Raw genomic sequence first — 11,663 nt, forward strand, 5'->3', positions numbered from 1 at the left:
AAGAAAAGAATGGATGGAAATGTGATGACGGCCAGCCAGCCACCAAAAGCCAACTAAGTTGACCATATTCCCCTACACAACACGAATTTAGAAATGAAATAATCTATCAAACTAAAATAATAATAAAAAAAAAAAAAAAAACTTTTTTTCTTCGAATATCATTTTACTTCCAATTCCAATTTAAAAAAAAAAATAATAATAATAACAGCGTGATTTTGGTGTGCAATTGCTTTCTGTCCATCTTTGGATGCTTTGTATTGCCCACAAAGAAAACTCCCCCTAAATCAAATATCCATTTTTCTCTGCCGATCTATCGGTTCCACCGTTTCTTTTTTCTCCCAATCTCTCACACACACACACACACAAACACATATATATATATATAGATATAAAAAGCTATTAATAAATGGGTAGTATGCAAACATGGCGGAAAGCCTATGGCGCTCTCAAAGATCAAACTACTGTTGGTTTAGCCCACGTCAATTCCGATTTCAAGGTCCCCCCTTTTTCCATTCATTTCGTATATATATATACATATATATGTTGTATCTATATCTATATATGATAATTAAATAATATAATACATAAATAATTAGGGTTTGGTCTGTTTGTGAAATTAGGAAGTTGATGTTGCAATTGTTAAAGCTACTAATCATGTTGAATGTCCACCCAAAGAAAGACACATCAGAAGTAACTTCCTTTTTTTTCTTTTTTTTTTTTCAATTTTTGATTTTTTTTTGAAATTGAAGTTAATGGTGGTTTGTTTTGTGTATATAGAGATATTGGCGTATACGTCTGCGATTAGGCCGAGAGCCGATGTGCAGTACTGTTTACATGCTTTAGCTAGGAGATTAGCCAAGACCCGTAACTGGACGGTATGATTTTATTCGTTTTTTGCTTCCTTTTAGTTATTCAAATTGAGTTATTATGTGTATAGATGGATTCGATGCAAGCAGTGTGTAGTAGTAGTAGTAGTAAAAGGTATACAGTTAATCTAACTATTGTTAAAGCGAAGACTATGTGTTTGACTAATTGACCTTTAGATACGAAAATTCATATTCAGGACTGTTTTCAAAGCCGTCTGATTTCTCACCCAGATGAAATCTTTACAACTTCTCCAAATGTATATGTTATGTTACTAGTTAATCTCATTTTTATTGTATTCTATAGCTGGGTCATCCAATGGTGCTACAACCGTTCTTGACAGAGCGTCCAATCTTTTCCATAACGTTTTGTGGGTGAATGGATGGTCATGGTATTGAGAAATGACATGTAGGGTCTGATTTCACTTTGGATTTGGTTTAGTATCACTATGCTTGCTCTCAGCATATTGTCCCTATAGAGTATAGAGATTATCTTTTCCCCTGTATTCTTTCTTCTTTCTTCCAATTACTTCAATGTAACTTATAGGAAGTTGTGACCGTCTTCTGAAGCAACCATATTTATATTTGATCCCAATTTATTACTGGAACCCAAGGTATAACGAGTAAGACTGCAACTTATAAACTATGTTCAAGTTTTCTTGAAGCTGTGGGATTTATAAAGGTCGAAACTTGTTGTAACTAGTTGTTTCAATTAGAATGCTCTCACTGTGCCTCGTGGTCTCTGCAAGTGAACACAAAAAATTGTTAACGCTTTCGATGCATTGCTCTTTACAACAAGGATACCCAATCCTGCCGGAAGCGGGGTTTAGGGAGGTGAGATTTAGACAGTCACCTCTATTGGAGGATTGAGAGATTGTTTCTAGAAAGACCTCCGACAAGAGTGGATTTAGACAGTCGTACACTCGTACATATGTGTGCAATACTAGCAAGTTGGGTAACATGGCATATAGGGTTCAGGTTGATGCTGGTAATATTTATCTCCAGGAAGGTCATGTCATGTTGTGGTAACCTGATTCTATATACCTTCTCTTGTGAGTTTTTATATAAAAGAGGTGTACTGATAATTATGTAGCTTCTAAGTAGTATGATTTAAGAATGGTTTAAGAAATGGGATACCCGTCAGGCAGATTTTGACCTGTTTCACTTATTCGACCCATTTGACTCGTTTTGCTATCTGTTTGTTTAGAATCTTTACTTGTTTGACCCAATTTATCGAATAAACACTAGCTAAATGGACATGCACTGGTACAAATGGGCTGAAACATCTAATTGCACCTGCCTGCTGTAAGAAAATTTTGTGTGTTATATATATTTTTTCTCACCTTTTGGTTTTTCAACAGGTAGCATTGAAGACACTGATAGTTATCCACAGGACATTAAGGGAGGGTGATCCTACATTCAGGGAAGAACTTCTAAATTTTCAACAGAGAGGGCGTGTTCTTCAACTAGCTAATTTCAAGGATGATTCAAGCCCCATTGGTTAGTAAAGCCAAACTAGAAACTATGATAGTTAGCTGTTATCTTTATTTTTACTTCGTTTTATACTTATGGTTAGAAGTTTCAAGATGATTGAGAACTTACGGAATTCATCAAATTCTTTTACCAGCTTGGGATTGTTCTGCCTGGGTGCGCACATATGGCCTTTTCTTAGAAGAACGACTTGAGTGCTTCAGAATTCTGAAGTATGACATTGAAGCTGAGCGAATCCCTAGACCAGCTCAAGGTCAAGATAATAAGGTATGGAATCTGAAGTTGCATCTTATATATGACTTTAAAGGATATAACCGCACTAATAATAAAAGATGAGCTAAAAATCCATCATTTCTTTTTAGTTTCAAGTTGAATTATCTGATGTTCAGATAAGAGTTCTATCATTGTTTTAATAAAGCAGCTAATGCTGATTTGGATGCTTTAGCAGCAACAAGGTTGGTTTATATGATCTTTACAAGTATGGTAAATGGTGTTATTAGATCCATTTATATAAATATACTATTCGAACAAGGATTAAGTTAGAATGAGTTTACCTTTTCAAAAAAAAAGTTAGAATAAGTTTATGTTAGTTGTGAAGCATCTATCCTTATCCCTTAGGAAGTAAACATATTTTCATAGAATTTACTACACAAGGAGTTTAACTACACCTACAAATACCCAAATAGAGTATTCAAATAGATAAAACAATAATACATTTGGCACGTACTTATGTTAGATAGTTAATAATGAAAATGTGAATTTATGGTTGCACAAAATAATTGGGTTCATCTTACATAATAGAGACAATAAATGGAAACAAATGAAAAATGCTAGAGCACTAATGTACCCCTTTGCATTCCATTGCATAGACAATACTCAAAAGATATAAAAAAATTGAATTTTTTATTCTACTACTTAAATGTTCATTCAGTATAGTTCGTAGTATTACTATTTTTTAGTTGACAAATATAACTTCTTGACATAAAACTCTTTACCTGGTGTTCAGTGATTTACCAGCTACCTACTAATTTGCACCTGATGATTTTGCATAAAGGGCATAAACATATTGCGCTATTTAAATGCTTTTTATGAGACCCTTGTGTATTAAGTATTTGGGTTCAAGTATACTTGATATTATTTATCAAATACTATTATTTATATTTATCTTTAGTAATTTGCTAGGGCTTACTACAGAAAGCAAATGTTACCTTTGGTAGTTCTTTGCTTTCTTTGAGACTTCATTGTTATTATGAAAATGTTTTCTTGTCTTATATTAAATGGGATAATGTATTGGTCCTTTTTTGTAGCATCTGGTATTTTATCTAAAAATAATGTGTCTTACAATATTGTTTGATACTTAACTAGCCTGTGCAATTTCAAAGTGGCGTCGCCTGTCGATTTTTGACGTTTCTAACTATCTTTGTATTTTCCCGGTGGTGGTGTTAGAGAGAATGTTCCATTACATAAAAATAAAAAAGATGTCATCTGATTGGATCATGTGGACGGAGAATCAGTGACATTGGATGAAGTTTCTTCATGAATGCTCTTGCATTTAATTTATTATTATTTTCTGTGAGTCTGTGACAAAGTTCATGTTCTTGCATTTCAATAAGTGGCACATATGCCATTTGTATAAATTCAAGCATTTGGAGAGCTAGAGCTTCTTTATAAGGTCAATATTACTTGTAAATGCAGGGTTATAGCAAAACGAGGGATCTAGAAAGTGAAGAACTATTGGAACAACTGCCTTCTTTACAGCAGCTACTATATCGTCTTATGGGATGCAGGGCAAGTTATCTTTTAACATTTCAAGTAAATATATTGGCCTGAATATATCAAAAGTCAATTAAAGTTCTCTTTATCTGTCTTCTGCAGCCTGAGGGTGCAGCTGTTGGCAATTATTTGATTCAATACGCGTTGGCATTGGTACTTAAAGAGAGTTTTAAAATCTACTGTGCTGTCAATGATGGAATCATCAATCTTATCGATAAGGTAAGCTAAAACCATTTGAGAAGAAAATAATGCTTCTTTTCTCCTTACTTTAATATATACACGCTTCTTTGTATGTAGTTTTTCGAGATGCCAAGACATGAAGCTATCAAAGCCTTGGATATATACAAAAGAGCTGGTCAGCAGGTAACTAAAACATACATAATAGATTTTTGTAGATGTGGCATTTTCAACCCATCTGTTTATGCATTTAATTGGGGCTATGTTCTATTTATAATGGGTAAAATAAAAAAATATAGCCAAAGAGGAAGTGTGGCTAAATCATTGTATTTAATGAGCTAAAGTGTTCATAAAATAAAATGCGTTTACTGATCATATTTGCCAGACTAATTATTTATATATGAGTATGTTTTTTTTAAATATTAGACAAATAATGTTTCAGCCTTTCAGGTCAACATGAACTAACCCATATGAAAGTTACCCATTTTGACCCAACACTCATACAACCCCTCTTTCCATCTCTACATAATTTGAACCAGTAGTGCATAATTGAATTGTTAACTGGATCTTATGCAGGCTGGAAGTCTTTCTGACTTTTATGAAGTTTGCAAAGGACTGGAGCTTGCTAGAAATTTCCAATTTCCTGTTCTTAGAGAGGTATGATTCTTACTCTTATGTCATATTTTGTAATTAAATTTTCCAGGACATTATTGTAAATTACCTTCTTTTGACACTATTTCAGCCTCCACAATCTTTTCTTGCAACAATGGAAGAGTATATAAGAGAGGCGCCAAGGTTGGTTGCTGGGCCCACACAGATTGTGAGTGTTGTGACCTTTGTTTCTCTAATTACTTTGTTTACAGTATGTTTTGTGATTATTTTATGATTTATGGGAATTTATATTCAGGAATATCCAGAAAGGCTTATGTTGACATATAAACCAGAAGAAGATACCTCACCTCATGAAGAAGATGCAGTGTCACCAGTTGATGAAGCCAAAGCACAGCCTACAGATGACTTCATAGCTTCAAATGATGTTCCCGAGCCTACACAACCGGCTCCCCCACCAACTTTTAACAGCAGAGACCCTGATGATTTATTGGTATTTTATCTAAATTCTGTTAATTAATATAATAAATACATTATCCATCTCTCATATATGCTGGTTTACTGAAATTATTTGGTTTAGGGACTAAACTTTGATGTGCCTCAAGGATCAGCTATTGAGGAAAGTAATGCACTAGCTCTTGCCATTGTTCCTTCTGGTAAGAAATGATCGGACTATTGTTTTTCAAATGCCTTTTGTAATATTATTGCAAGTGATTATTTTAATGCTGTTTGGTGACAAATTGCATTTTATATTTCCGTAGATACTACATCTTCTGGATCTGCTTTTCAAGCAAAAGATTTTGATCCATCTGGTTGGGAACTTGCTCTGGTCACCACTCCTAGTACTGATATCTCTTCGGTCCAGGATAGGCAACTGGTATACTTTGCTCTGATATTTTTGTTGCAAACATGAAATTGAGAGGGTTTGAGTGGGTGGTTGGTCGAGGGGTCAATTTGGGTTCAGGTCAAAATGGATATCTTTATGTTCGAGTTGTTACGGGTTGGTGAGGTTGACCCTCAAACGCTTTTGAACGCCATTTGTTTAAGAAAAAAGGTTATTATTAGTTTTTTTGCATTGATGACCTAGACTCTTTTTGAAGCAAGGCAATCTAGAAGGTTGTATGCATTAAAAATAAGCATTAGGTGATGCTCAACCTGTATGGCCCACTTGACTCATCAGACCTATTTTGTATCAAATATTCTGTGTCTAACCCATTTGAGATAAATACATAACCCAATTTGACACATCTGGTAGATAAAAGGATGGCGATTGCACACTGTTCTTTCTCTCATGTTGTACTGTTGTTTCCTTTAACATTTTAGTATTTTTTGTTCCTGTAGGCTGGTGGATTGGACTCGCTCACACTGAACAGTTTATATGATGAAGGAGCATATAGAGCCTCCCAGCAACCTGTGTATGGATCTCCAGCACCTAACCCGTTTGAATCTGCTGATCCGTTTATGTCGGGCCCATCGGCTCAAACTCAAATGACACCCTACCAGGCAAACCCCACATCGTATCAGGCCAACCCCACACCATACCAGGCAAACCCCTTCGGTCCATATCAACCATCTGCCACTTACGGATCTCCACAGCCACAACAGAATCTGATGATGGCCCCACCAAACCCTTTTGTCGATTCAGGGTTTGGTGCGTTTCCAGTCAACAATGGTGCTCATCCCCAAACAAGCAATCCATTTGGACCAACCTTATTATAATACAATCGTGATCTATGTTCAAAATTTGAAGAAAAAAGAACTAAAGAAGTAACTTTGGTAGTATATATGATGAGGTATTTGTTGTGATTTTGAATTCGATCAAGAAATAGATGAAATATTCTTGTTAGTCATAAGATTTCTGCGAGTCGTAAGTAGTTGTAATCCGCGACTCACTCTTGGTTGATAATATGGTCATGTGATTTGCTTGTAAACATGCTACTGCTTCTTGTGTCAATTCACATCTTGCTTTCTTTTTTTTTTTTTTAGTAGTTTTCGTAGAGCCAAAAACATAGCAAAAGGGAGCAACTTGTTAAACCTTGTTTCTTTCTAATCTAGGCAGGTCGAATCAAAGGATACTGATTTGTTGAACTTTGGTTTCATGAATCGAATGAGGAATGTTGTCATACACATTTTTTTTGGTATTTTTTCACTGTAGTAATAAACCTTTGTTGGAAAATTTACATACAGATGTATCTTCTTTCTCTTTAGTGGTAGAAACATATTCATCATTTTTCTTAGTGAAAGGCTTTATATTGCTGGTAAATTTTATAAACTAAAGGAAGAGGATTTATATAAATTGATGGATGTTTACCATACCACCATCCAACGCTGCGTAATATATGATGCTCCTGACATCCTAAACCAAACCATGACGGTATAGTTTTTGGTTTTCTTGTGGATTCTCTTGAAATCAAAAAACTGTAAGAGGACTTTCTTTCAATTTGTAATAGATTTATCACTCCTTTTTTTTGATGTTGGTAATACTCTTGAAAAGAATTTAATAATACACAAGACGTTTTGAGGCACGAATGACGAATGCTTTCATATGGCCCGAAGTTAATTTTCATGGAGCCTAAATGAAATTTTTTATTTAAAATCCTTGCATTGCAAGATTACTCCGTAATCAAAAGAAAGGTACACTGCAACACACAACCAAGTCGGTGATCGAACTCTACGCGCTGGCTTTAGACATCTTTTGTTTCCACCTCTCCCCATTTAATCAAAAGAAAGGTACTGTATGTATCCCTTTGATTTAATCCCTAGCTAGCTCATTATCTTTATAACTAATAAACTAATTTGTTTTTATCTCTTTTTTGATTCCGTTTCTTCATCTCTCTATATATATGTATTTATTTATATCGTTTTTGACATTATCAGACTAATACTATTAATTTATATATATTGGCTTCTTGGACCAGTGTCTAGTTTAGATTATATATTTGTATGTCATCTGATAAATATATATTTATGTATTTTTCTTGTTGCTATGGATATAGGTTTATGTAATAAGCACATTGTATAAGAATGGAAACGGAAGACTGGTCAGGCGTGTCGAGTGATTCAGAATTCAGAGGTAGCTTATCCTCTTTTAAGCTTGGCTGATATACCAGAGCTGCAGCCGAGGTACTTTTGTGAGTAGCAGCCTACTTTTCCACTCATTTTGATTGGGTTAACTTACTAATTTTCGGCTGTGATATGTTCCTATTAGGCCAACCCGAAAAAAGTTGAACAATTGAAAAAGTATGTTGTCAATTTTAGAAAGCTAGTAACCTTTCTGTTATACTACTTCATAATGTTGTTTTATTAAAAAAAAAAAAAACTTATTTACAATGTAGGGTGTGTTGATTTTATATATGAAAAATGTCACTGAGGCTCACTGGACGGAAGAGTTGGGAATGGCTCTATGATTAATAGCCTCCAAACAGTTTTTGATGTTTACCCTCCAAACAGCAACTTCAAAAAGTCTAGTCCGGGCAATCCAATTTTTATTATCTGCATCAACCAGTAAGATAACAGTTACATAAACAACCATTTGCAATTTTATGCATATTGTTGCTCATAAATGTGAATATTCTATGTAGTTTCATGTAATGCATTAATCTGAGCACAGAAAATTTCTTAAGATTATTTTTATTTTGTTTAGTCCTTGACAGTGGCAAAGCCATCAACAAAGGAGCAGATTGAGGATCTTGAAAGACAATGTGAAGGCATTCCTTTTCTATTTTGTTATGTTGAACATGGGCATGTAAGATTCTTTCGTTACAATAAAATTGAACTACCTGTTCTTCCTTAACTTGCTATTTTGAGTGTAACTGATTATGAACTTCTGAAGCACCAGCAATTAAGTAAATTCCTTGATATTTATCTCAGTTTCCCTTTGATGACGTACCATCCCATAGGCTCCGGACTCTCCGGCAATGACGGCTCGGAGACTGAAACGAGACTAGCAATAGGCTCCGAACCCTACGACGGCCTAGCCGACAAACAGTACGATAAATCACGTGCACGGGTACACACGACTCATGCTTGTGTCTCCAAGCCAACGATTTCCACACAGCTGTCTAACGATGACGACCTCCTGTCGGAGGTTGCCGTTAACTCGACCGTTAGGCCCAGCTTCTAGACATCTCGGCCCATCTCATGAAACCCTTCGTGGGAGGCTTATAAATACCCCTTCACAACAACTTAGAAAGGGCAATGCATTCATACCTACACCTAAGATTTTTACTCCAACACTTGGTGGCGTGAGGCTAATCCTTCACACCATTAGGGAACCGCCAGCAAGTACAAAACCCTCTATTTTCACCCTCCAACCGCTTATTATCATTTTCTCACACAAGATTAACCCCTTATTAATTTAAGAGTAACATCACCCTTAAACAAGTGGCGCCATCCGTCAAAAAACTTTAATCTTGTACGAAAATGGCGGAGGATGGTGACCCACGGTCATCTCCGGGTTTCGAAACATCAAGAACAACACCAAACATCCCTCCGACAGCCAGACAGCTGGAGGAATTTACACCGCTCCTGAGAGAATACCTCAGGCAAGTAGAAAGACAGAATGTACGAACAAGGTTAACATACTCCGATGAGACGGAAGCAACAGAAGAAGAATTTGAAGCTGAGACACCAGTCCGCGGACCATCCGGAAGCAGGTCAAGGGCAAGAGCCTACTTTGATTCAGCTCCCCGAAGAGGTTCCGGATGTCGATACGAAGATCACCATGGAGCTCCGAATCTTCCACCGTTGGCAGATGAACACGTTCGCACCACAGGCCAGGCATACCATTATAATTATCATGCTTATGGCAATTCACCTCCACGATACGATTATCACCAAAACACCTCTCACCAGTATTTTACTCCGCCACCCGCCAGAAGGTCCGGAAACGCTCATATGCACTACTCTACTCCGCAGCCTGGCAGGGGGCAAATACATAATTACTACCAAACACATGCTCCGGCTAGTACGAAGCACGCCCCGCATCCTCCGGAATGGTTTCCGAGTGAAGAAGACATGATAGTAGTCATAGTACACACAGAGCCAGGCCCTTTTGTGCAATGGATCGAAGATTACCCATTACCCGAGGGGGGTTTACCTAAAGGAATAGAAATGTATGATGGGAAAGAGGATCCGGATAATCATTTGAAGCTATTCAATGGACTAATTCGGATGCAAAGGTGGAACGTTCCAATAGCATGTCATATGTTTGCACTCACTTTGAAAGACTTGGCGAGAGTTTGGCTAGATTCTGAGCCGGAGGGGAGCATTGTCAACTTTGAAGACCTAAAAACTAAGTTCCGCTCCCACTTCAGCCAACAAAGAAAATACAAGAAAATGCATTTGGAAGCTCACAATATCAAGAGAAGAGATAACGAGTCCATCCGGCAGTTCATAACCCGCTACACAAATGAAACGACATTAATGAAGGGTCTTAATGAGAATCAAAAGATATCAGGCTTTGTCCATGGGTTACGCTTCCAACCTTTGGTAGAATTCCTCTCCACAGATTTACCACAAGAGTATACAGTATTGATGGACAAAACTTACACCTTTTGGTAGGAAAAGAAACTGCAGGCGGAGTTACAAATCCAGGCTACGAAAAGGACCTCGATCGAAATAGAAAGAATCGGAACTTCCGTCACGAAAGGTTCTGAACGGGGCTGTTCCACAGGTCGCAAGGAGGGGCATCCGGAAGCAATCAAAACGTTCCCCCCCAAGAAATACTCGCGATATATTGGCCGCCGAGAAAGCACCGATTAGAGGCAACCTCCGGGGAAAGGACATGTCCAAATTTTGTGAGTTCCACAACCGTTATGGCCATGAAACGAATGAATGCAAAGTTTTTAAGCATAAAGTTGAAGAAGCCATGAAAACTGGAAAATACTTGACGCTGTTAAAAGGCATCAAAGAGCTAGCGCAAAAGCAAAACAATGGGAAAAACCTTATGATAGAGGCTCCGGAGGCTAAAGCGGAACCGCTGGAGGAAGTAATTGCAATAGTCCTTTCGGAGCGCCCGACATCAGAAGGGACAATAGCTAGAAATGAGGCTTGGAAGAAAGTGGTCATAAGTTTTCCCCCAGTAGCAGACGAAGAGGCGTCGGAGGCTCCAATTATAATAGGAGCGGTTGTTGGAAATCATCCGGTTAAGAGGATACATCTGGACACCGGAAGTGGGTGCGAAATAATGTATGAGCACTGTTTCCTTAAGTTGAAAGCTGCATTACGAAAGAAAAGGAAAGATAATATAAGCCCCTTAGTAGGATTCTCAAATGAAAGGACATGGTCATTCGGAGAAGTCACACTTAATGTCACCATTGGTGAGGCTCCGCGTACAAGATCTGAGGAGTTAACTTTCATAATAGTACGGGCGGAGTCACCGTACAATATTATACTTGGCCGACCAGCGATGAAAAAGTTGGGAATGGTTCCCTCTCCAGTCCATGCAATGGTGAAATTTCCAACCTCAAGGGGGATAGGATCCATCAAAACTGAGCCCCGACCGGAGGTGCAATGCTCCCAAATTTTAACTCCGGATTCCGGAGAGTGTTCCAAAAAGAACGAAAATTTGGAAATAGAAACAGAGAAAATATTCATCGATGACAAGTTTCCGGACCAACACATCATGATTGGTAAACAATTGCCAACTGGGTACAAGAGAAGGTTGAAAGAGGTTCTAAGCAAGAACAAAGATGTCTTCGCCTGGACTCCGACAGACATGACGGGCGTCCCAAGAGAGCTAAAGATAAA

At 37.4% G+C, this 11,663-nt stretch overlaps 1 protein-coding gene and 1 long non-coding RNA gene across 2 annotated transcripts; both read left to right on the forward strand.

The window, feature by feature from the left end:
• The first annotated feature begins 221 nt into the window (after positions 1 to 221).
• On the forward strand, positions 222 to 6,887 carry LOC122609278 (putative clathrin assembly protein At2g01600). Its single transcript, XM_043782335.1, has 14 exons — positions 222 to 496; positions 621 to 690; positions 778 to 875; positions 2,225 to 2,363; positions 2,491 to 2,621; positions 4,050 to 4,142; positions 4,230 to 4,346; positions 4,425 to 4,490; positions 4,881 to 4,961; positions 5,047 to 5,124; positions 5,212 to 5,406; positions 5,494 to 5,569; positions 5,675 to 5,790; positions 6,255 to 6,887. The coding sequence occupies exons 1-14, from the start codon at positions 407 to 409 to the stop codon at positions 6,630 to 6,632; spliced, it is 1,728 nt and encodes a 575-aa protein (XP_043638270.1). The 5' UTR covers positions 222 to 406; the 3' UTR covers positions 6,633 to 6,887.
• A 641-nt stretch (positions 6,888 to 7,528) lies between these two features.
• LOC122597059 lies at positions 7,529 to 8,758 on the forward strand. The gene is made up of 3 exons (XR_006323409.1): positions 7,529 to 7,643; positions 7,910 to 8,036; positions 8,557 to 8,758. It is a non-coding gene; the product is annotated as an uncharacterized LOC122597059 (long non-coding RNA).
• The last annotated feature ends 2,905 nt before the right edge of the window (positions 8,759 to 11,663 follow it).

The sequence above is a fragment of the Erigeron canadensis genome, chromosome 1, assembly GCF_010389155.1.
Source record: "Erigeron canadensis isolate Cc75 chromosome 1, C_canadensis_v1, whole genome shotgun sequence".
Taxonomy (NCBI): domain Eukaryota; kingdom Viridiplantae; phylum Streptophyta; class Magnoliopsida; order Asterales; family Asteraceae; genus Erigeron; species Erigeron canadensis.

Coding starts and splice junctions, on each gene's coding strand:
- LOC122609278 (XM_043782335.1), top strand. CDS start 407: ATGGGTAGTATGCAAACATGGCGGAAAGCCTATGGCGCTCTCAAAGAT. Junction 2,622..4,049: donor CTCAAGGTCAAGATAATAAG/GTATGGAATCTG, acceptor TTGTAAATGCAG/GGTTATAGCAAAACGAGGGA. Junction 4,347..4,424: donor TCATCAATCTTATCGATAAG/GTAAGCTAAAAC, acceptor CTTTGTATGTAG/TTTTTCGAGATGCCAAGACA.